A 25,042-nucleotide genomic window follows, 5' to 3' on the forward strand; every position below is an offset into this window, starting at 1 on the left:
TGTTTAAGAGAAACTTTAAAACATTTTACACAGATATTTGACAGATTTGAAGCTGTTTTGGAACATAATGAACTCATGCTATCACACATTAGATTATCTCTATTTTATCTTCTATCATTACTCTTTATATGGATGCTCCATATTGATTTTATAACTGTTAGAAAGTCTAATATAACTCATTTACCTTTTTAGATAGTATTTCAATTGATAGACAGACTTAAAAAAAAAACAAACAAAGAGAAAATTTAAAAAAGAAGACGCAGAGTGTGTCTGGATCTACTGGCAGCGAATGGCAACATCCCTAAAAAAAGATGCTAAGGTTTACAGTATACTACTCTTACTTGTTAAGTTAAGACACAATGAAATCCATTTCGGGCCTTTTTTTCTGTCACCTTGGTTTCATGTTACTTTCCAAATAAAATGGAAATCAACTTGAACTTATGACACTGAAATGATTGGCTGAGAATTTTTTCTTTTTTTTTAGCAGTCTATAGTTTAGATTAAATGTTAATCCCAAAGTGAATTCCAGCGCACTGACACAGAGAGTTGCACTGCAGTTTGAAAAGTGTTTCTATGACAACAGATTTGCATAGTTCTCCAATACATTTTAATGAGATTTGACTGAGCCATATGTTAGTCTGACCTCACTGCAGCTTTGTTTTGTTACTGCTCTGGACTTTTTTTTTTTTATTTCACATCACCCATATTTGACTGTTGCTAAGTCTAACACATAATATTCACCTTAATGGAATTCACAGCTAATTTTAGCCACTTTGCTTGTTGATCTTTAGGTGGCATTGAAATTATTATTTACAACAAGAATCCAAATTTAAAAGAAAACTGTTATTCCAATTGTCTTTTGTGGTTGTACTTTTCATTGTTTATTAAGACAATTTTGATGGTTCCTATTTTTCTTTTACAATTTATTTTATTTTTTGCTTTTATTACTTTGTGTGTTCTATGATTTGTTTTAGTTAGGAGTCTGTACATGTTAGTGAATATGCTGGTTTAAGACGCTGTTGATGGTATAATGACACAGAAGTTTCTAAGTGAGAGAGAAATGGGAGGACATTTGCTCTAAAATTATGTGTGCCTTTTAACAAAAAGCTAAACTTGTAGTTTTTCCAATGTGAATCACAACCATTGTTAAACCATAAACAGACTACTTGATGTAAACTCATTACTTTACAAGAAATATTAGTGTGACCCAAAACCATCATATTAAATAACCTTGCTCAGGGATTATGACAAAATGCAAGGAAAGGACACAAGCAAACAACTACAGATATGTATTTACCTGGCCAGCCATACTCTCCAGTCAGAGCCTCAACCAATCACAGCACAGAAGGGGGCCCATAATGCAACAGCACTTTTCTGTAACCACACAGAGCAATGTGTTTATTTATTTATTTTTTTTAAGTCCCGAAAGTGTCAGGGCAGGGTTGTGGGTTTGTTGACCAAAATGCAGAAATCCAGAGCTGAGCAGTATGATAGATTCTTGAGATTTATTAACCAAAGGAACTTAGGGGGGACTGACGTGGAGCAGGCAGACAAACAATGAAGACATAGCTGAAAAGCTGACTGTAACCCTGGGGAACAACGCAGATGATTCATTAAGACAGAGAGAGGAATGTAAACGTTAATACAGGAGAACACAGGTGCAGGTTATAAGGGTGAACTGAATCTACTAAATACTGAAAAGAAACTATCCAAAAATATTGGATTTACCAACAAAGATACAGAAAAACCAAATGGAAAATAAGCAGGAGAAAATAAACTGGAAAATAACTCAAAAGGGTACATATAAGAGAACTGTTGTACACAAGATACTTAAAAGACTCATAAGAACCCCGAACCTTGACAGAAAGAGCTGTTGATATTGTAAAAATTCCAACATTTGGCTGCTATAAGTTTTTCTTAAAAAAAAAAAAGATTTTGTGTCATATCTGTTTCTGCTGACTCTGTTTTGGTGCGTTCAGACCAGACACGGTGTCCGCTCCAGTTGTGGTGGTTTCACAAAGAATTCCTTTGCAAACCTCGGAAGGATCAGGAAGAAATAAGGAATGCTCTCAAGAGGTCTTTAGGTGGCATTTAAAAAAAGCCATTTTGATTTAGTTCCTGATGACCATTAAGTGTACAAGTCCATAATAATAAAGGACAACCATTCAGTATATTTGCTTAGTTTTTTCACGTCAGTGGGGTGTCAGCTTTAAGCAACTGAAGCTTTTTCTGTTTGATGATGCAGTCCAGGGTGTAAACACTGTGCATCTGAAAGGCAGAGTGGTGAACAACCTGCGGGGGTAACGGAAATCACCACGGACACCGCGTCTGGTCTGAATGCAGCACTGGTCTCCTGTTTTAAATCGGGCTCTACAAGGCGTAACTTAGTCTGGGTGGCAAAGTCAAATATTTTTTTAACAATAAAAAAAAAAAAAAAAAAAAAAGAAAAAAAAAAACGGCAATACTTTAGTTTGTGAATGCCAGTAAAATCAGGCACCGCAATGTGAATCCGTGAAAATGTTTAAATAACAGTGTTGATTGTTAAACTAAGTAAACCAAACAATCAAGTCAGATTCTAACCGGAACCAAACCCAAATAAAAGCCAATCCAGTCTTCTCAAAAATTTGAAGTGATGATATAGTGCCAATTTTTAAAAGTTTTCTGCCTAAGAATGTTGAGCTGATTGCAACTTGTTATCACAGCAATCCATCAATCTGCGCAAGCAAGTGGTGACAGTGGAAAGGAACGACTTCCTTTAAACAGGAAAGAAACTCCAGGAGAATTTTACTTTGAGATGCTATCTGGAGCTCATGGGTAAAACTGTAAAACAAAAAAGCAGAATTAACATAAAATTTAGATTAAACTACAACCAGTCAGATTGTAAACTTCATCAAAGCACATTTTAATCCTAGTCTCAAAGGTAGACCGTCTGTCCTGATTTCACAAGATCACTAATTTAAAACTGAACATGGTTATTTAGGGTTTATTTTCTATGATACTTTTCTGTTATTATTCACAGCTGAAAATACACGTAACTTTACTCAACACTGGATGTGTCCTTAAAATTACATTTTTTTTCCTGAAAAGTAGAGTTACAACAGATTTATAAATCTCTCAACAAATCTATTGTTTTTTTATACTACTTTAATTAATAAAGGAAATTAAACTTACTTTCAGTTTAAATTAATTGCCTTTAAGCAGTAGCCAACTGTGATCAACTTCAAAAAGCCTCTATAAAGACTGCTAAAGCTCACTTTTAGATATTGCAGTTAATTCTGGCTTCTTGAGAAAAAAGTATGTTAAAATCTGTATGATATGAGATGTTTTCCACATGTGTAATTCTGTTTTCTAGTCATCTTGAGCCTCTTCAACACTTTCTTTGATCTTTTCTGTTCTTTTGTCACAAAAAGAGTCAGTAGACAATCAGAACAAATTTATATTTGGTGCATTTGAAAGCATAAGGGAGGAACATCCATTCACAGAAAGCACCTGTGCAGCTTGAGTAAAACAAGATTTTTGTCTTTTAGGTCAAATTACTCCATTGTTGAAGACATTCGACGTGGAGAAGGAAAGGTTTACGGAGCTGAGCTGCTCAAAGACCTGATGAAGCTCTTGCCTGATACAGAGGAGGTCTGTCTTTTTGTCCTGTGTTGACATATGAAAGGCAGAAATACAAATCGAAGACATTGTGTCTGATGTAAAAGAAAATAATAGATCCTGCTCAGCTTCCTCTTCTTTTTTGTCTGTTATATGCAGATCAAGAAACTGCAGGCTTTTAAAGGAGACCCAGACAAGCTGACACTGGTTGATTCTTTTATGTACCTGCTAATCCAGGTGCCTCGGTAAGTTGCTTTCAATAGGGGGGCCAGTGCTTGTATAGAAGCTTCCTTCAAAGGGGAATCTGGAGTCAGCAGTTTGAGAGGGTTTATCCTAAAATGCTGCGTGAAGACAGTTTCATAACCTACCTGGGGAGTTTCCAGGAGGTGGAAAATGTACTACTGACTACAACAATAAAACCAACATTCCTAAACAAGATATGAGAATTTCAAATTTTGGATTATTTTGGAGTACCAGCACCCTCTGAATCTTTTAATCCAGAGGGTGCTCTCTCTCTCTATATATATATATAGCACTTAACAGTCCTTGCGCAAACAAGGATTATTTTTCGTCTTCCTCTCAGATCAGATATGTGCAAAATGACAGCAGCATGTTATTTAACTGAATCAGATAGAAACTGTGCCAAATCAGCATGAATGTAACAACTTATTGAGGTTGTTAGAATCAGTGGTGGTTATAGATCTTACAGCTGCTGGGAGGAAGGATCTGTGATAACACTTCCTGGTGCATTTAGGGTGCAGCAGTCTGTAACTGAAGGAGCTCTCCAGTTCTGCAACAGCTCCATGCATGGGGTGGAAAACATTATCCTACAGAGATGTTAATTTACTTAGGATCCTTTTGTTTCCCACCTCCTGCACTGAGTTCAGAGAGCATCCAATCACAGAGGTGGCCTTTCTGATCAGTTTATCCAGCCCTACACTCCAAAAGACCTCAGTCTCCTCAGCAGGAAAAGTCTGCTGTTTCGTATAACGGTCAGAGCACTGACATGATAAAAGGAGGAATGAGCATTAATTCCATCATCAGTTGTATGATAAGCCTCACAACCAGTTAACCCCAATCATACTGAATAGGCTTTCTGCCAAATACTGAGGAGATGTGTGCAAACTGACTTTCACTTTAATAACCTTGTATTATTGTGGCATTCGGCAAATAGTTCACAATGTTTTTGTTATCTGGACTGACCTAGAATAGAAAGAAGTCAATCCGGTATAAGAACAATGGTCCCTGCTCTTTATAAAGTGTATTGCAATATCAGGTTTTCAGCTTTAAGTATACAAAGTTAGAAAAAAAACAAATTGTTTCCCCTGATGTTTGAAATAACAACAAATGTATGCTTTGTTTGGAGACACTCAGAGGTGGAGACTCTACCTCGTGTTTTATACTATCACTACTTTGGTTTGAAGGTTTGAAGTTCGGATCGAGGCCATGGTCCTCCAGGAGGAGTTCTCACCCTGTAGCTCTGCAATGAGTCATGACATCGATGTCATCAGAGCTGCTACTGAAGGTATGTTGCACCAACTCTGCTGCAAAACCAAAGGTGTTTACGTTTATACAGTGGTCCCATAATCTATATGTATATGTGTATAGATTTTGTAAAACCCCTAAAACCGCCAACTTAAAGTGGTGAAGGGGCTTCAGCGTTTGAATGATCTCAGAAGCTATTTTGTCGAGTGCTTAAATCCCCCCTGGTATAGTCTCCCAATGCAAATATGCTCTGCCTAGTGGCTCACACAAAGAGCAGTTCAAGAAGCTCGTATGATGCCCAGAAAATCACAACACATGACTTCATCCAGTACGGAGCTGGGACCTCACCCTGGAGACAGGCCTTGGGTTGGGGCTTGCTAGCGGGCCAAGCCACAAGGAGTGACGCTAGACCATCCCCCAGTGGACCCCGCCGTGCAGGATGAACTATAAGGCACTGGTGCTTGTAGGTTTGGGCAGCATTCAGAGGCAGAGGCCTCCATGACCTGACCCACAGATGCTTAAACTGGCCATTGGACTATAGGGTGGTATCTTGAACCCAGTTCCTTAAGAGAGGCTGGACTGTCTTCTACTAAGGAGAAAGGCATTAAGTCTGACCTGTTCCTGGTGCCCTCCACCAAGGCTGCCCTCTGACACCAGTCCTGTTCATAACCTTTATGGACAGGGTTTCAAGGCACAGCTGAGGATCGGAGGTGGTCTGGAGGGGAATTCCTGCCTCAAGGGGGGGAATTCAAGTATCTTGGGTTCCTGTTCGTGAGTAAGGCGAGAATGGAGAGGGAGATTGATATACGGATGGGGACAGCTACTGCTATAATGCAATTGCTGCATCGGTCTGTTGTGGTAAAGTGAAAGCTTCTCGAAAAGGCAATGCTCTCAATTTACCGGCTGGTCTACATAAATACATAAATCCAGATTTAGGTTCCTATACTTACTATCAGCTTTTCTGTGTGGTGGTGCTTTATAAAATGTTTTCATCTGGAGTCTCTAATATGTTCCCTTCTTCCTGTAGAGTTGATGAACTGCGAGGAGCTTCATGCTGTCCTTCATCTTGTGCTGCAGGCTGGAAACATCATGAATGCTGTAAGATTTTTTTAGCACGTTTTAAAACTTCAATCTATAAAGCAGATTTTGAAATTTTTGAAATTGCATTTCATGTGAATATTTGACGTTTATTTGATTGTCTCATGCCAACTTTTTTCTCTAATGATATCTTGTTCATATTGCAGAGAGATTTGATTGATAATTTCTGTCAAATATCTATCTTTTCACAGGGTGGCTATGCAGGTAATGCTGTTGGATTTAAGCTGTCCTCTCTCCTCTCTTTGGCCGACACCAAGGCCAACAAGCCCGGAATGAACCTGCTGCATTTTGTTGCCATGGTTAGTAAACCTTGCAGTTTGATGCATGATGTGTTCAAGTGTACAGAATAAAATATCCATCCGTCCATCACTCTATCCAGCCATAGTCTATATTGCTTCCCCTTTTAAATATTTGAGATATCCATCACTGTGCACGCATATTGAGGCAAATTTTGTATTTCTTTGCTTTTGCTCTTGAGATAAAAAATTTTTTGTAAAACATTTTATGCAGTGAATGTTTTTCACAGTTGATTAACTTCAGCTAATGCTTTAACATTTTTACTCCATTACCTGAATATTTTCCAATGATTTATATTTTCACTCATCAAATAATATATATGCTGATATATCTTATATTAATCTTCACGATGATGAAGGAACAATTTTAGAATGACATAATATATTAACCTGCTAGTTATTTTTTTCCTGAGCAATAAAAATAACAGCAGTTGTTATAGTTTATTTTTCAAGGCATCAGCCTTTGTCTTTATTAGAAATTTTTATAGTTGAGAATAAAGACAGCTATCATGACCAAGATGTTCTCCATGGAGGCACATATGTGTGGGATACGGCCTGAGACAGACATGTAGCAACCCCCACAGTCTTCCTTATGGGGGGATTGTTGCCACTCTTTTCTTCTTAAAGAGAATAATATTCTATAAATTACTCCAGCGATCACAAATTCAGTTATTTTAACAGTATAAAGTTCAATTGTGTCTCTGAAGCCTACGTTGATCGATTTGATATTGAATAAAAATTATGTCAAAATATTTCTTCTGTTTTATTTATTTATTTTTTTTAAAGCAATGATTATTTGAGAATTTTTTTGTAATTAAAAAAAAATATGATATTTGCTGAATTAGCTACTTTTTCAGTGATTAGAATAAATTTCAGGTAATGCATTTATAACCGTTTTATTATTGGATCAAAACATTTGTGTTTGTATGATATTGTTTTCTAACCATGAAAACGTTTCGTACCAGACATTGTACCTAAAAATTAGAATGAAAACAAAGTAAGAGCTTGTAAGAGTCAGGAAACCCAACAGAAGTACATTAGATGTTATGAGATGTTGTAATTAAGGCATTTAGGTTAGCAGCTTTGATAGAGTCAGGAAATATACCAAAACTCAAGCAAAAAATAAAAACTACAAATCTTTGTTGAATGAAGGACTATTTATCTGAGAGGGGCCTCTTCAGGTACTCTTTAATTAATAATTGAACTTTATTGATCTCACATTTGGGAAATTTACCTCTGCTTTTAACCCATCCCCTTGGGGAGCAGTGGGCTGCTAACCACTAGGCCACCACTTAACACAGAAAATGCAATAATGATAGATTCAGTCTTCAGAGGGTTAGTCAGGGCAGAGAGAGGCAGACCTCTTAGACCTTTTCAATGAGTCAGACAGAACTCTGTGGTCAGGATGCAGAAACAAGGTCTATTTCCAGTGATCAGAAACTTGGTAGAAATCAGTAAAGGGCCGGGAAGAAAGGGCGAATCCAGGTTAGGTGAATGAGGTTGTAGTGTAGAGATCAGATGAGGACAAGGAAGAAATGCTCGATATCTAAACAGAACAACTTTTGATTATTAAGCAAATAATTATTGACTCAAAGACCTTCAATAAGACAGAGCTAAGGTAGAAGATATAATCTTCTCATCCTTAATTGAAAAATTTGTTTTTATAAAAGGCTCTGCACAAAAATTTGGTAATGGTCTTACATATGAAACAACCCTAAGGTGGTAGGAACTGGCTCACTGGGTGTTAAATACTATGTACTATAGAAATGGATTTATTTAAAGTTTTAGGGATACTATTATTCAGAGTAGTAAAAAATTTTCTACATAAAAAAATTTTATGTAGAAAATGCTATATATACTGCTATGTATATTATTGCTCAACTAATTATTAATTTGATTTTTAAAAGTGACAATAAAAATTACAGTGACATCATAGACTCGAGGACAAAATAGCTCATTATCTCAGTTTTTATCTGAGCTTGTATTGATGGAAATAATATATAGAAACTGCAATATTTTAGTAAAGTAGAATGAGGTTTGAGATGTCATAACTAGTGTTGCACCGATATCGATACCAGTACCGGGCGGGGCCCCGATCCAGCACTAAAATGGTGGTATCGGCGAGTACCGACAAATATGGCACCGATACCATTTTGAGAGCCAAAAATAGAATAAAAAGTAAAATAAAAAGTAACTAAAATAAAAAGTTCCTCTGGATTTAGTTTGTATTAGTCTTTTTTCTGCTTCTTAAAGGTAGGCAGCAGCTTGACAAAGCCATGATGGCAATTATTTTACATCCAAGTAGTATGCTATTCCTCATATATACACACACACACATCAGTTTCAAATAGATGGTATCGGTATCAGCCAATACTGCACAGCCAGGTACTGGGTATCGGTATCGGGGCCAAAAAATGGCTACACTAGTCATAACAATGCTGTCATGCTGAGATGCATCCTCACTCCAAAAACTTTAGACCTAATGTAGGAGGAAGAAAAAACTCCAAACACTGTGATTCTGAGGGGACACCTGACACCATCTGCTCTCCAGAGCAGATGGTGTCAGGAAGCAGGAAAGAGCCAAACTGTTACCTAACCAAATTAAATGTCTGTGCTGCTTCAATACAGCAAGCATTCTGCTTCACATTGCCCAGTATTTAATGTTTTAATGCATATTATATAATGTTTCTCCACACAGGAGGCAAAGAAGAAAGATGAAAAGCTGCTAAAATTTCCAGAGAATTTGCAGCATGTGCAGAGCGCTGCCAGGTGAGCAAACATTTCCCTCTGCTCTTTACATTTGAAATTGAATACATTTGTATGCTGGACCTTTCAAAAGTGTTAAAAGTAAGTTTGGCCTTGTTTAGTTTTTTTTTTCCCATTTGTCTTTTTTGTCTATTTTTGTCTATTTTTTCTATTTGTATAATACGGTTAAATTGTAATGTAAAACTTTAAAATGATCCATGCACTTATTCATTCATAGATAGAGTCTAATGTGACATTCCTTTCTCTTCATCCTCTGAGTCAGCACTCTTTCTTCAGTTACAGCAGTATGCTTTTTTCCTGTGTCTTTAACAGTTTGTAAATATAAAGATGTCCCATTCCTCTTTACAAAATAGCCAAAGCTCAGTCAGAATGGATGAATGGCTGTTGCAAACATCAGTTTTCAATCCATGTTAGCACATAATGCTTTTATCTAACTCATGATTATAGTTCTGGTTGTAGGTTTAGAGTTATTTTTATCTAGCCCTTGTTAGAGACAATGGTTCCCTCAGAAGGAGGTGCCAATCCTCAGCCCTTTTTTGAATAACTAATCAATGTAATCGAAACATTTGTTTTTTGACAACCCTTAGTTTTTGTCAACCAGTGTTTCAAATTCAGCTAAATATTGAAAAAAAAAGAAGAAATTACTTCACTGTATAAATCTAGAAGATTTTATCTCTATATCTCATAAATAAGTCTTATGTAAGGGTAAGAAATTATATCCTTAGTTATCAATTCATCATTGTTTCATTATTTAATGTTAACATTGGATAATTTTTGCATAATGGGTGCATTTAATTTACATTTTCTACAGTTATACTCCAGTAACATATGTTGAATATTTTACTGACTCCTTTCTTAATTGACTAATAAGGCTAAAAAGCCTCTAACCCAAATTCAGAAATACTTGTTGGTCAGATGTTCTAATATATCAGAAAATCTTAAATGCATCTTAAAGTACCTTTATTTTTTCCTGTTTTACATCCTAACTCAGATCTAGAGAATGTACTGAGTCTGTCAGCCAAATTCTATGCAGGTTCCCAAAGAATCCTGTTTTTTCCATAGATTTAGTTCACACTTAGACTGGAACTGTTATGAAGGTATTTGCTTAATAATTTTTCCCATTCATTGGGGCCTCATATCTGATACATATCTTTACATTCTTCCAGCTGAGCTTTGATCTCTATAGCTCCTCTAGGAAAACAATGGGCCTCCTGGCTGCTTCTTTGATTTTTGCTCTGGCTGGTTGGCCTGTCAAGTTCTGTTTTTTTCTGTTTCTGATGAAGAATCCAACAGATCTCAGTGTAGTGCTTAAATCTTATATTTTTGTATCCTAACACTGCTTTCAACCTTTTGACAAATGCAACTTTGGCTTTTTTCCTTGGTCTTCATGATGCTGTTTGTTCATTTATGTTCTCTAACAAACCCCTGAGCACTCCATAAAACAGCTGTGCTCTGGTTGCACTGGGTTTTATGTAGTTTTTTTTTTTTTCAGATTAAAGGTGTTTGAGTGCCTGATCTATTGAAGGTTCAATAAAAAAGAAAAAAAAAAATCAAGTAAATAAAACTCGATAAAATGCTCCTGACATGGGGAAATAGTAGGAGGTTTTAATACATTTGCAAGCCACCGACTACATTTATGAAGATATAAATCTACTAGAAGAATCTAACCAATCTTTAATTGCACAGGAAGTATTTGGCTCTTCCAGCATAATTTGTAGTAGTCTTCATTCAGCTTTTATTTATGCAATGTTGCTAATTTTACCTAAATTTGGCTTATTTAGTTAACAAAATATGGGAAATTATAGTTACTCTGCAAAGGGAAGACATCTCTTGTTCTGTTATGATGTAACAAGTTTAGATGTCGGTTTAATAAAATCTGTATCTTTGAATTGTAAGCTTATAAAACTAGTACCATTATTAGATGAGTGACTGACTCAGTTTGAACCATTGATCAAACATGGGAATGGTCAAAGCATCTTGTAAAAGATCAATTATGATAGAAGTTTGATTGAAAGGACAGTCAATATATTTGGTTCAGATTATTAAAAGGCTATGCTTCTGTATGATTGAACAGACAAAGTCATGCTGAATATACTTTAAATTGTGTTTGAAGAGCCTCGTTGAATAAGCTGGCTTCAAACTTCTGCCGCTGTGTGACTCCGTCTAGCTTCGGCAGATTCCCAAGGTCGAACGTGTATGGCATCAATGCAGCTGCTGCACTGCAGAGCAAAAATCGCTTCTCCTCTCAGGACCTTTCAGGATCACTGTCTTCAGTTTTTAAAGTCTGACTAAATTAGCAGAACTGACTGAGCTTGTGGTTTGTATTTATCAATCCATATTTATTAGCTTTCCTGGTATTTTTCTGTTTCCCTGCAGAATTTCAGTGGAAAACATTGAGCTGGAGTTTTCCTCCTTATATGTCCGGATCAAATCCCTGGAGGAGAAGGTCCAAGGAGATGAGCAGTTACAGTTGCAACTGGAGCCATTTCTGCAGGTGAAGCTGCAGCATTTGTTACACAGATAAAAGTTTGCACAACCTCCCTACTGAGAGGTCTTGATACAGGAGAGATAAAGCCTCTGTGTGTGTTGTGTTAAGTCATTGGGTCTGCCTGGTAGAACATTTGGACTGCTTCAATCCCAGATCGGTTGACAACTGAGCAAGCAACATACTGTACCATAACCACACCCTAAACTCCTTTCTTCATTATAAGCAGTCCCAATGAGCATCCCTGCTTTGTTTTGGTCTGCACCAGTCCTGCACACATGTAGAGCTCAGAACCCAGACCCAAACCGTTTTACCCAAAGTTATCCCTATTTAAAACTGCAATAGAACTGTAGAATAACAGAATAGTAATAATAAAATAATAGAATGGTTATAGAACACCTCCCGGCTTATGATCACAATGTTTGCACACACTTTTTACTTTGCTTTTTATTCACAAAGTGCTTTATTTTATATAGCCTCAACAGAATATTTTCTTAACAACATTTCCTGATGCTCTCTTGCGCATTGAGCTCACTAATGACCAGCAGTAAGCAAGCTGAATTAAGCTTTTTCAAAAACAGAAATGCACACTCATACTTGGGTGTGTACATCACTCAATAAATATAAGCCTCTTTATAAAATGTTTTTTTATTTTTTTATTTTACATTAAATTAAACAAAGACAGTATAAGAATAAAATTCACAACTTAGAGTGTGAATAAACTTTTTCAGGAGCAATTACCTCCAACTCCCAAAATACTTTGGAGCTCAAATTGACTTATTCCAGTGTCACTGCTTATTTTATTAACTATGGTGTTTACTCACTGATATTTAGGCCTTGAGCATAAGTTTGTTGTACAGAAAAAGATCCCTGGTTCAGCTGCGTATTCCTTTGCTGAATTGCAAACTCAGTGTAATGTACTGGATTCGGACCCAATCCAGCAGATTTCTCCGGTTCCAGTTCCAGGTCTAATATCCTATTAGTTACTCAGGTACTCACAGGCAGAAAGAGGGTCAGGAGCACAGGAGGTCAATCTGGAATCCAGAATCTGACAGAGCAAGACTCAGACAGGCAGACAATTCAAGAAAGGGATCGGGCAGGCTCAGAAACGGGGGACAAAGACAGGTCGGTTGGCAGGCAGACAGGTTTTCAATAACAAAGTCTGGAAGGTTCTTACTGGGCTGGCTCGAAACGATCTGGCACTGGAGGCTGATCAGGACGGAGCTTATATGCAGGTGGGGAAAGGTGAAACCAGTAGAGGTTGATTGCAAGGAGGGTGGATACTGAACCGGAGTGTTAATTGAGAACAGAATCAGCTCCAAGGCCAGGATCATCCCACTGAGCAGAGAAAAATACTCTATGTTCCACCTAAAGCTGGGCGTACACTGTGCGATTTTCGGGACGATTTTCCAGTCGTGCAAGAATCTTTTGATCGGGTGGACTTTCAGCCTGATCGTGCGTCTTGAGTCGTCTAGTGTACAGGGGGTACCGAGGGGCGATCAGTCTCTCATGACCACCTCCCGATCAGGATTTGTGAGGTCGGGAGAATATCAAACATAATTGTCTCCCGACCTTTGTGGGCAAATCACTCAGTGGGCATGTGCAAACAAGGATTCCTCTTTTTCTTCTTCCTCTCAGATGAAAACACAGACACATGGCGGGGATGCAATGAGTGAAATGGAGTTCTGTCTGTAAAATTGTTAGACCGTAGTAGCCACATTTGCTCAGCCATGTCTTTGTCCGAATATGTCGCCTTTTCATTTTAGTGCTTTCAGCACAAATTTGCACTAATTGCCAAGGCTGCGCATTTCACTCTAGTGAGCTTATTATTCCCCTTCCATTTGTTTGGCCTCCGAATAGATGAGTCAGAGCAGCTCCATCTCACTGCGGAGCTGAGTCCAACATGCTTTTTAGTCGTACAGTGTGAGCAGGTAGATCGCATGAGAGTGTCTCACACTGTACGCCTAAACCCTGCAGGTTTAGGCATACAGTGAAAATGATTGAAAAATTCACACAGTCTGTCTTCAATGAAGTATTGGCTGCTCTGTTGAATGCTTAAAATATAGCTAATATCTGGTCATGCTACAGTGAATTCTCTCATTAAGATGGAAAGTTAATAAATAATAAATTCTGAATATAAACTATCTTTTATATCGTAAGTTTTTTGTGCTACTCCCCTGCTTTTTGTTTATGTAAACCTGTGCCTGTAACCGTAAATTAATACAGTTTTATTTTCTACTCTTAGCTGAATGTTTACCGCTTATAACCTTCTGTAGCTGTCACGGTCTTGGTTCTGTTATGTTTTCTTTTGAGTATTCGGTTTTACTTTGCTCCATGTTTTCTAGTTTTATTGGTTTAATTCCTATTTTGTTGTGTTTTCTGGATATATTTGAGTTTTTAGGTTTTTATTTGTTGCCCTCTTGTGTTGGTCTCCTTTTTCCCTAGCTCCTTTCTAGACTCCTCTCTTCACACCTGATCCAAATCAGCTCGTTAGTCCTCTCTTTGTTTCAGTCTCCCATAAATACTCTCCTTGTGCAGTTCCTCAGTGCTGGTTCCTCGTCTTACCTCGTCTCTCCTCGCCTTTCCCTGACTCCATGTGCTCTTTTCCCCTGATGTCTCCATGGTTCTGATTTGTGTTACAGTTTTAGTTTTAGTTAGAGACCCTTAAGATGCTACAACAGTACAAACTTGAAATAATTTTCATGAATGTGTATATTTGTCTTGTGACAGTTAATTGTTGAGTGAAATTGGCTAGTGTGTGACGTGAGTCACTTGTAGTGTGACTTGAGAAAAACCATCGTATGACCAAAACAGTTTTATTCCTGATTTATTTTTATCTTCAGATGTGTTGACTCCTAAGTTTTGAAAGTCCCCACATTTAAAAAAAATGTTGTATGAAGCAGCCTTTAGATACAGACAGACCTTTAGATTCAGCTGCTGCACATAATGACATCTGTTACAGATTTGATAGATGAGGAAATATGCCTTGTGTCTTATGTCTGATATCAGGGCTCAGCACAGACGCTGCAGGACTTAAAAAGGCGCAGGCTGGAGCTGCGGAAAGAGGGCAACACTCTCATAGATTTCTTTTGTGAAGACAAAGACACCTTCAAGCTTGATGAGTGCTTCCGCATCTTTCAAGACTTCTGCATTAAATTTAACAAAGCTGTAAAGGTGAGTGTCATTGGAAAGATAAAACAGTTTGTACTCTTGTTGGCAACCCTGGTTAAGTTTGTTAATAGTTATTAAATATTTTGTTGCACCAGATTAACATTGAGAAGTGGGAAAAAATTCAGCCCTTGTTTAAAGATTAATCAGTGAGGGGAAAATGCAAGTTTTATTGTCTTACTAAGTTCTAATAGGATGGAAGTGACATGGCAGTCGTATTGTTCTCATTGCCAGATAACTGTCTAGCCCAAATTGTAAATATTACACATATAAAATGTGATTGCAATATATGAAGAACAGTTGAACTCAAAGCATGGTTTTAGAAAAATCTTTCAGTCCACTATCCCTAATTGGGAAAAGTGGGCAATTGCCTTTCTAGAAACATTTTGCCATCCATAAGTTGAAACAAAGCAGTGACTTCATCATGGGGATGCTTTTTTTTCTTGGCTTGGATAGGAAAGCTTTTCATTTGATGGCAAAATTGAGGCAAATCTAAATTGAGGCAAATTTTGAAAGAAACATGTAAAAATGCTGCAAAAGAGGGCAAAGGTTAAATTCTCAACAAGATGACTATAAAGACCCAGCCATCCATCCATCCACTTTCCTTATCCCAGCTGGGGTCGCGAGGGGTGCTGCTGCCTATCTCCAGCTATCTATGGACGAGAGGTGGGGTACACCCTCAGATTGCCAATCCATCACAGGGCAAGATCCAGCCAATGCTAAAACAAAACTATTGATATCAAATGAAATTCAAGTTTAAGACCGGCTCAGTCAAAGTTTATACATAAATCTAACTCAGAGTCTGTGTTAAGACATGAGAAGGGATATTCACTTTTCTTGTTCATGCAATCTCAATGATCAAGAACTATTTTGGAAAATCTGAATTTTAGAACATATCCCCAAACACTTTCAGCTGTAATTTAGAATGAATTTAGAAATGTGTCGCTGAAAAATATTAACTTAGAATGAGCTATTTGAATTTGCATAGATTTCATAGATTTAATTTCCTGTCATCCCGTCTATAATCTACTTTGTTTTGGTGAAATGTCATCATTATAAAATGCTCCAATGTATCTATTTTTAATGAGACAGAATGTTAAAAACAATATAATTGAATGAGGATTGTTTTTTTTTTTCCCAGGACAACAATGACCGTGAGCTGAGGGAAGCGGCCAGACTGAGGCGACTAAGAGAACTGAAGGAAAAACGCTTTGCCTGGGCGGATGATGACCAGAGCAGCATCTTCAGTCGCAGCAGCAGTGAGAGTGACGTTGAAATGCTCACCAAGGAAGGCCTTCTAGATTTCTTTAAACAAAGATCTCAGAGTCCAAACAGTCCACTTGGACGCTCTGCGAGTGCCCGCCGCCACCGTCACACTATGACCTCTATAGCAGACCGTGAACTCCAGGGATACCTTGAGCTGTTTGCAGGCACTGGGAATCCCACAAATTCCTCCAAGTTTAACAGCCTGCCCCGGTTTGGCCGGCCTCTCCAGAGGAATGCAATGCCATGGATTTTTGGTAACAATGATAGACGAGAGTTGACGTCTCCACATGCAGAAACTGAACCTATCACTCCTCTAGTGGGGGTCTCCTCCTCTGAGCCAAACAACAACGAGAACCTATGCAGCAACAATGATAATTACTCTTCTGTTTCAGAGAACAGTGCTCGGCCTCGTTCCTTTTGTGTCTTTCAGAAGCCCCCTCATCTTCCCAATCCAGCAATTACCGGCCATATAAATGTAAGTGTGGAGAAACATACTTTAGTTCGTGGTCCTCAAGCTTTTGACCTGCAGAGCCCAAACAACAACAGCAAGCACTCTGTCACTCTTGGGGATGTTATACTGACTGATCTTGAAAAAGAGATAGAACCTCCTCCAAAAATTCAGTTTGATGAACCTTTGGAGAAAAGAGCTGATCCAAAATCAGAATTGGAAGTTCAAGCGGATTCTCCCACACAGACAGGAGCCTCTTCTGAGAGGGAGAAGGAAGAAGAGGATTACAGCACAGTCTCATCCACAACCTGTGATACACCTCTCCCTCTGGATACTTCTGTGTCGAACAAGAAGCCCATGTTTTACATCATAGACTGCACAGAAACAGACTGCTCTGTAATACTGGATTACTCTGAGGCTGAAAGCACATCTCTTACCAAAGAAGGGCTTCAGATTGGATCTAATTGCAACAAAGAACTCGAAAGCCAGCAAGTTCCAATTTCCTTACACAATGACCAGTCCATTTCGACTAGCGAGCTCTCAGCACCCAAATCCCTGGATACAGCATCTTTAACTGCATCTGCAACGACAGAGGACTGGGACACGGAGAGCTGTGACACAGCTGAGGGGAAACAGGCTTTTGAAAAGAACCAGAGGCAGGGCAGAAAACCGGTGAACTCAAAGAGTAACAAAGTGTCAAGGGGCAGCGGGAATCGAGTGGTCCGGACTCTGACCAGCAGCGAGAGCCAAGGAATCCGGAAAGTTGTGCCCATCAGCAGGGTAAGCAGGACAGGCAGCAGCAAAAGGACTGACAGGCCTACAGTGCATGAGGGAGGAGAGACACATCGACATCTTCGTGACCAGAGTACACCAGCAAGAGGAAGAGCTGAGAAGACTACAAGACCACCTCGACACTCAAGTGTACCTCCTGATCATTCCAAAGTTCAGAGGGGGGTTGGCCTCGCAGGTGGTGTGTCTAGATGGGAGCGAGATTCAACACCGAGAAAAGCCTCCCTCCATAAGCCAAGCACCAAACCCCTGAGGAACATCACAAAGCCTGTGCATGAGGAGAAGATGTGCCGTTCCACTCTGAGAGCTCAGGCCCAGGCTCTAATCCAAAGTGGATCTTCACCTGAAAATAGCAGCTCACAAACACAAACCACTAAGAACTCCTCCCTTGTCCCAAGCTTTGCCCGAAACACTGTAGCTTCATCTTCCAGAACCAAAAGGGAGCTGGGGGTCCCATCCGTCCCCAACACTCCGTCCCGCAGTCCTTCCCTTCGCGGGCGGCAAACCTCCACAAAGCAAAATCGGGTGTCAGCAACGGTTCACAACAATGAGGAAAAGCCTCAAGGAACACAAGTGCGACGGGTGCAGAGTGTCAAGGCTGCGAGTCGCAGTGCGTGTCGCAGTGAGACGCCACCTCCAGCATCAACACGGGGAGATATTCGTAAGACAAGCAGCTTTTCTGAAAAGTCTGTGCAACTGAGAGACTCCTTTGTGTCTGGCAAATCCACAAAGCCAAGCTGGAAGTAAATTCCAACATGTTGGAAAGTACCTAAGGACAAGTTTTCCATATAGAATAGAGTGATATTTACTCGCCTTATCAATTCATAATGCAGAGGTATTCTCTCATATCATGCAACAGTCCTAAATCTGAAATGTGTACCAAGCTATCACATCTTCTAAGATTACTTCAGTAGTTGACGAATTGCAAAAAGCAAGATGCAATTAACCTAATTTTAGTTGTTTCTGTAGAAAAAGTACTTTTTTTATTTTGCTCTTAAAAAGACAAGTGGTAGATTGGTAATCTTACACTAAAGCCTTTTTGCCTGCTTAGCTGAAGTTGTACAGAACCCTATATATGATGATCATGTTGAAAACTACTGACTCACTACCATAATGCTGCTAATTAGCTCTGACAGCTCTTTTTTTCATTCAGGGTTTTAAAATATGGTAAATCTTGCTCCTGTTACTGTGCCTTGAAAAAGTATTGATACCCAAATAACTTGTTCATACTTTCTCATGTTACAACCAAAACGGAAATCCATTTAGCATTTGGGATACACTAGCACTAAATAGTGTATATTTAGAAAGTAAGAATGAAAATGATACATGACAATGCACATGAGAGGCCAGGGCTGCATACAGTTAAAAGTTGCCTAGGTAGTATTGGTTTAATCTAATTTTACTTTTCTTATCTAGTATTACAATGTTTTTTTACTTTTTGTGACCTCTTACATTTTGAGCAATTTTATCTGTGTAATGTAGGTGGGGGTATCTACTCCAGCAAGTGTCCCTCCCTCTACTTTTGGTTTCTACCTTTTAGATGTGACAACAAGTCAGCTGTCACCATCTAACCCCATCTACTGCATGTTCTTGTCCCACACCTACTACATTTATGTCATTTCATCTTTAAACGCCCCTCTGTAAGCAATGGTCCAGTTTCCTCCTCTTTTGTGGCTACTATGACATAGATGACAGAGAATGTGAACACATTAGATTCCTCTTTAGTTGCTCTAGGCCTCCTGTCTGATGTACTGTCCAGTCTTAAAACATTTTCTGCACTTAATTTGTGCTACTAAAACTAAACCTTTTACAACCAACTCAAGAGGTTTCTATTAAAAAACTATGGGTTTACTGAAAGTCACCTGCTCCAGATTTTAATCGGTGGCTTTGATCTAAACAGAGCCGAATACTTATTTATCCAGTTTTTGATTTTTATTTTTACACCTTATATTTTTTTCATCCAACTTTACTGTTATTTCCTGCTTTACGTCGGACCATGACTGTCAAATAAAAACACCAATAGAATAATCACCATTAAAATATTACCGCTACATTTAGTCATTCACCCATTCAAACACTGAGGGTGTTCATTAACTGCCATAGGGCTTCACAACAGATATTTCTTGTGGTTGTAATATGAGAAATTGTTGAAAACTTGAAGTAGTATTCATGCTTTTGCGAGGCACTGTATGTCTTTAAGTTTTGCTGAGTCCTTCAACAGACGCACACTGATTTGTTTGTCTTGTTTTCTTTGCTAAATACCTCAGACATTTCACAGTTGCCTTGTAATCGCAGGAGATTGAATCATTTATTTTTACATGCTGACAATATGGACATAATTTGATCAATTTAAGTCCTTGGCATCCTGTAGAACAACATATAATGTCACAAATAAAATTTCAGTATAAACTAGCTGTGGCAGGCCTACTTTTGTACCTTTTCTACTTCAGTGTCCGTCATTAGTAAATGTGTTAAAACTCCATCATGACAGCATGGAGACTTTGTGGGCAGTCAGAATGGTTATGCTTGGAACAGGAGATGATAAATATATATTATGTAAATGTAATGATGGCGGCAATGGTGCTGGTCTAACTGTCCATTCTGCACACCTGCTTAGCTCCACCCCGTCTGCAATAAACCTTCACTGGTTTCACCTGTTTCCACCTGCTTATAAGCCCCATTTAGATCAGCTACCAGTGCCAGATCGTCTTGAAACAACCAGTGAGAACCTTCCAGCCATTCTGTTTGCAAGCCTCTCTGTCTGCTTGTCTGTTGTCCAACCTTATCTGATTCCTGTTACTGAGCCGGCCTGTGCCTGTTCTGCCTCTGTCTGCCTGCCTGGAAACCTGATCGGATCTGCCGCTGGACTTTGGACCCTGTTTATCCTGGACTGCCTGCCTGTTAGTCGGCCAATGGACAGAATTATTTAGCTGTTGATGTATATTACTAATTGCTGCTATTAGCAAATCTGATCCATGTTCTAAATTCTAAGCTGATCAGGTAAAATGAATCTGTGACATAAACTTCAAAAGCTTTAAATCTGAATTTGGAGAACGTAATCTGCCAGTCACCATACAAGGTGGGAATTGGCTAATTGTAGATGTCCCTATAACACAAACATGTGTAAGTAAGCAATATATCCTCACAATCTAATTGATTTAAAGGGACATGCAACAAATGTCATCTCCAATACTGTATTTTAAAAATACATAAAATAAATAACCAAGGAAAAAGTTTAAGTGTCAAGCTTAAACTTTTTCCAAGAGTCAAGAGTGTGATTCAGTATTGGAGGCAGACAAACAGTTTTCTCAAAACGTTTATTGGAAACTGAATGAAAGTGAGCAGTGTTGGCCTCTACAGTAAGGCAGGAACCTCTGCAGGAGGAGACAACAAGGTTAGTGACCACATCTTTCCAGAAGTGGGTGTTAATGAACGAGGAAGTCATTCACCTGGCCTTATAGTTCAGTCCGAGCCCAGAGGATCAGGATGGTTCCAGCCAGTCGGCTGCCTGGAAGACACAGTGGGCACAGCCCAGAGAGTCCCAGACGTTGTTGTATCGGTGGTCAGAGGACAGGAAGGAGATCTGAACCGAGCAAACTAAGGAAGGCAGGATAATCCAGAGGGTGAAGCCAAAGCCGATGTCGGTGACGTGCTTGGTCTTCAGAGCCAGGAGGTCAGAGATCCAGTGAGGTGCCGAGGGAGAATCCAGAACCAAGTCGCGTAAAAGTTACAGGTATGGTACACAGACAGATCTGGTGGGAGTCAGAAGACAGGTCAGGCAAACAGATCAGACAGGAATAGGCTAGCTCAGAGGTCGAGAGGCAGGATATGTAATTAACTCAGAAGGTAGGACAAAGAATTTGAGACTAGATAGACAGTGATAGGATAAAGGGCATCTACTAAAAAACACTGAACAGAAGCTGGCTGTGGATCTGCAGCAGCTGCGGAGAGAGGCAGGGCACTGCCCATCACTGACAACTCTGGGTAGAGAGAAACACAGGTAAGTGACCATGATAATCTTAAGGAAGATGATTGTCCATGTGGATCACTTACCTGGTTTAACCGTTTAGTCCATCTCATTAGAGTGAGGCAGGATCCAGCTGATGGCCTGCCAACGAGATGCAGTGGGCACCGCCCAGAGTGAACCAGATGCTGCAGCCCAGGTGAACATACAGGAATCTGAGCCAGGTCAGGGAAACAGTTCAGAACAGGAAGATCCAGGGTTTCAAGAGTCCAACAAAGAGTTCAGGCAGAACTTTCAGATGGGAATAGGCAAGCTCAGTAATTGAGAGGTAGAACAAGGCAGAATATCATGAATACTACGGTACGTTAAAAAACTTGCTCCCTCCATTGAGCCAAGAACAGGAACAGGGCACCTTCAGTGGATAAGAGACAGGACATGATCAGGAACACTATGATAATACTAACACTGTCCCTCACCACTGGCCTCTGAGAACAAGAACATGAACTATTGAATCAAAGTCAAACTCAGCAACACAATCACCAAATAAATAATACAAACTCTTTGACAATTGGTAACTGGCAGTTCGGCAGGTAATTGAGATTAGCATTTAGGTCAGCTATCAGAGTAATGATCATGACAGAATAGGTCAGGATCAGGTTAGCAGAATACAGTTACAATAGAATACTTCTCACCAGCAGCTCGAATAATCTGGCACCGGTGACTGGTCTGAAAGCTGGTTAAATAGAGATTAAAGCTAAGCAGGTGTGTAAAATGAGTAATCAGGCCAGGCATCAGTGCTGAGATCATGACAACCCTTGTTGTTGGTTAAAGTACTGTAAACATTGCGTTTTATGCATCCCTATAAAATAACACTGAAGATTATATTTAATGTGTTGAATGAGAGTATCAGCATTTTCCATATTGTTTTGAAAACAAAATTATTTTAGCTGTGATGGCAGCAAAACTTATATAATCTACTGTAAACGATTGCAAAGCCTGATATAACTCATCTATCAACAGCAACACCTCCCTAGTTGAAACGAAACAGTATTTGCATATTCAGTCACATGATGCTTAAACACTATCTCCATTTTAGGTACATAGTATCTAGTATTATGTCAACATCTAAAATACGAAACCATCCAGAAACATGTCCTAAAGAGATCCTCATCAGACAATATGGAGCTGCAGGGCGTTGGCATATCGTAGCTATCTTTCTGGTCACTATTATGCAAATGAGGTGATGACATTGAAGCTCCAATGTGACACACAGGCCACTTGTGCCTACAAAGGCACTTTCTGTTGACTTCCATTCATTATAGTAACTCAATTTGTACCTGAAGCTAACTCTTAAAAACATTGGTCTCCTCTGCATTGAAGCAAAACTTTGGTCTCCATTAGCGGAACAATTGGAATTCAGAGGGTAAGTGAATTTATCAAAAAACATCCCAAATATAAAGTACGCAAGGCCACACAAACAGTCATTACAATCCCAACCCTCTTGACTCATGTGAGCTTTGCATTTTGATTTAAATCTTTAACTAGTTTCGTACTGATCAGGAATTTTTTGATAGAATCAATGGTAAAACATTTTGCAAGGGAATCTAATAAGACATTACATGTGGATGTTTTGTGTAGGTATTCTAAATTTGGACATCAGAAGCTCAAAAAAAGGATACCAATAGATGTTGCCTGGATTTGCAGTTAATGAAGCAAATTAAACAATTTTTTCCCCGCACAAAAAAAAAAAAAAATGTATTACAAAAATCTAGTTTAGAAAAATGTCTAAATGTTTCAGTAATGTTTTCCACTTGCTCAAACTTCTTAACCCATTAAAACCAAGTGCATTGTATGTGATACATATGTTTTTGAGACCTCTTTTGTTCTTGAAAACCCCGACTTACACAATAAGACATATGTATTGTACCGAAAATATAGAAAAGATTATAGACAAGTGTCTAATGTATCACAAATGGTGCAAAAAACGTCAAATTTCTTTTTTGCATTTGTCAGAAAGTTCAATGAAAACTCTAATTTGAAAAAAGGGCTGTTGTTTTTTTTATGATTTGATGGTCCAGGCTTTAAAGGGTTTTAATATAGAAGATCATCTGAGCATGTTGTGCAATGACCCCTGCTGCAGTCTTTTCACAAGCTCTTTGCATTTCACCGCTCTGGCTTACAGTACAGCTGAAGAGCTTCAGAGTAATTTGCATACTTACTTGCCCTTTTCCCCACAACTTCCTTGTTTGTGGGTGGTTGGTAAAGAAACAGTCAAGGCTTTATTTGTCATTATGACCCAAAATACCCTGTAAAACCTAACAATAACTGCAGTAAAATATAACATAGTACTGTAAACTAGATTTCATACAAATTTACTAGCTGAACTCAAAGTAAGTTTTCTATTTTGTTTCCTCAAAATCACAATTTTTTAGCCTTCCAAAGTAACTGTAAACACTGTTATAATGTCAGTCTGTGCATGATTATTGTCTATGATTCGATTATTGGCCAATTTGCTTCCCTTATTGTCAGAGGGCTCTTGTTCAAAATTCTTCTTCTTGCCTCACTGTGTGGAAAGATACACTCTTGATGCTCACTCTTTGATGTAATTGAGTCTTGTTGGCTGCAGCTGAACCTCTAACGTGAGTTTCTTATTCAGGAAAACTCATATTATAGGTGCAATATGACGATTCTAGCATTTACAACACTGTTTGACAGAGAACGTCTGGAAAATGTCTAGGGTTTTTTTTTTCAAAGATTTAGTAGAAACAGAAATGTTTTTTCATCCTTGTATTTTGAGCTTTTTTTGATGATAACAACTGTTTTTGTGACATTATTGTGTGCAATTATTATTACCTAAAATGTGATTCACTCTATCGCATAAAAGATAACATGCTTTGCACAAAACATCTTTGGTCTGTCAATGAAAAAGACCAATGTAATTGCAGGGAGCGCTGATCCTAATACTGCACAGCTGATTTTGTATCGGTGATGAAATCACAGAAATTAATAATCACAAATTGCAGTTGACTATTTTAACTTTGTGTGTTTTGTTGTTATTAAAGCTCACAAGGATTCTGCCACTCGTCAAGTTTGCCGCTGAAATGATAAACTTGTCGGGTTGAACCTATTCAAAGAAATCCATATTTAGCTATATGTAATGTTTGTTTTGTAAATATAAAAATATGTTGATCTTATTTTACTTTATGATTAAAAATTTTGCTTTTCAATATGTTGTTAATTCATAAACACTGTTTTACATGTAAATGTCTTTTTCATGAAATGGTTAAAGAAAATACCAATTCTGCTTACCTAGATACAATTTGAATTAAACTTGAAATTTTCCTTTTGTTTCCTTAAAAAAAAAACAATATATACAGGATAAAGAAAGAGAAATATGCTGAATAAATAGAAATAATTGATCATATAATTGTAATGTAATTACCATCTGACGGCACTAGAGGGCAACAGAGTATCTTTTGTTGAACTTGCAAAAATGAGTTCACCTTTCTTAAACCTTCAACAATTATGACGTCATGGTGCCATTAATTTTGTCCAACAATTATTATGAAAAGAAAAATATATAAAACAATTTCGTATTCAAAGAAACTATGGATTTAAATGAATATTGTACATCAAAAAACATATCACATACCATACCAATCCAGTCCACTTTATAGCAC

At 38.4% G+C, this 25,042-nt stretch overlaps 1 protein-coding gene across 1 annotated transcript in view; it reads left to right on the forward strand.

Moving 5' to 3' along the window:
* Positions 1 to 19,861, forward strand: part of fhdc1 (FH2 domain containing 1) — a gene marked incomplete at its 5' end in the record, with an annotated part of 26,240 nt that extends 6,379 nt beyond the window's left edge. The window contains 9 exons of the mRNA XM_015377333.1: positions 3,528 to 3,630; positions 3,757 to 3,842; positions 5,022 to 5,122; positions 6,110 to 6,180; positions 6,372 to 6,479; positions 9,175 to 9,245; positions 11,619 to 11,736; positions 14,737 to 14,901; positions 16,037 to 19,861. Of these exons, the coding sequence (XP_015232819.1) occupies positions 3,528 to 3,630; positions 3,757 to 3,842; positions 5,022 to 5,122; positions 6,110 to 6,180; positions 6,372 to 6,479; positions 9,175 to 9,245; positions 11,619 to 11,736; positions 14,737 to 14,901; positions 16,037 to 18,145 (2,932 nt within the window). The remainder of the gene's footprint in view (positions 1 to 3,527; positions 3,631 to 3,756; positions 3,843 to 5,021; positions 5,123 to 6,109; positions 6,181 to 6,371; positions 6,480 to 9,174; positions 9,246 to 11,618; positions 11,737 to 14,736; positions 14,902 to 16,036) is intronic.
* Between the last annotated feature and the right edge of the window lie 5,181 nt (positions 19,862 to 25,042).

Source organism: Cyprinodon variegatus, unplaced genomic scaffold (genome assembly GCF_000732505.1).
Source record: "Cyprinodon variegatus isolate N-32 unplaced genomic scaffold, C_variegatus-1.0 Scaffold152, whole genome shotgun sequence".
Classification (NCBI taxonomy): domain Eukaryota; kingdom Metazoa; phylum Chordata; class Actinopteri; order Cyprinodontiformes; family Cyprinodontidae; genus Cyprinodon; species Cyprinodon variegatus.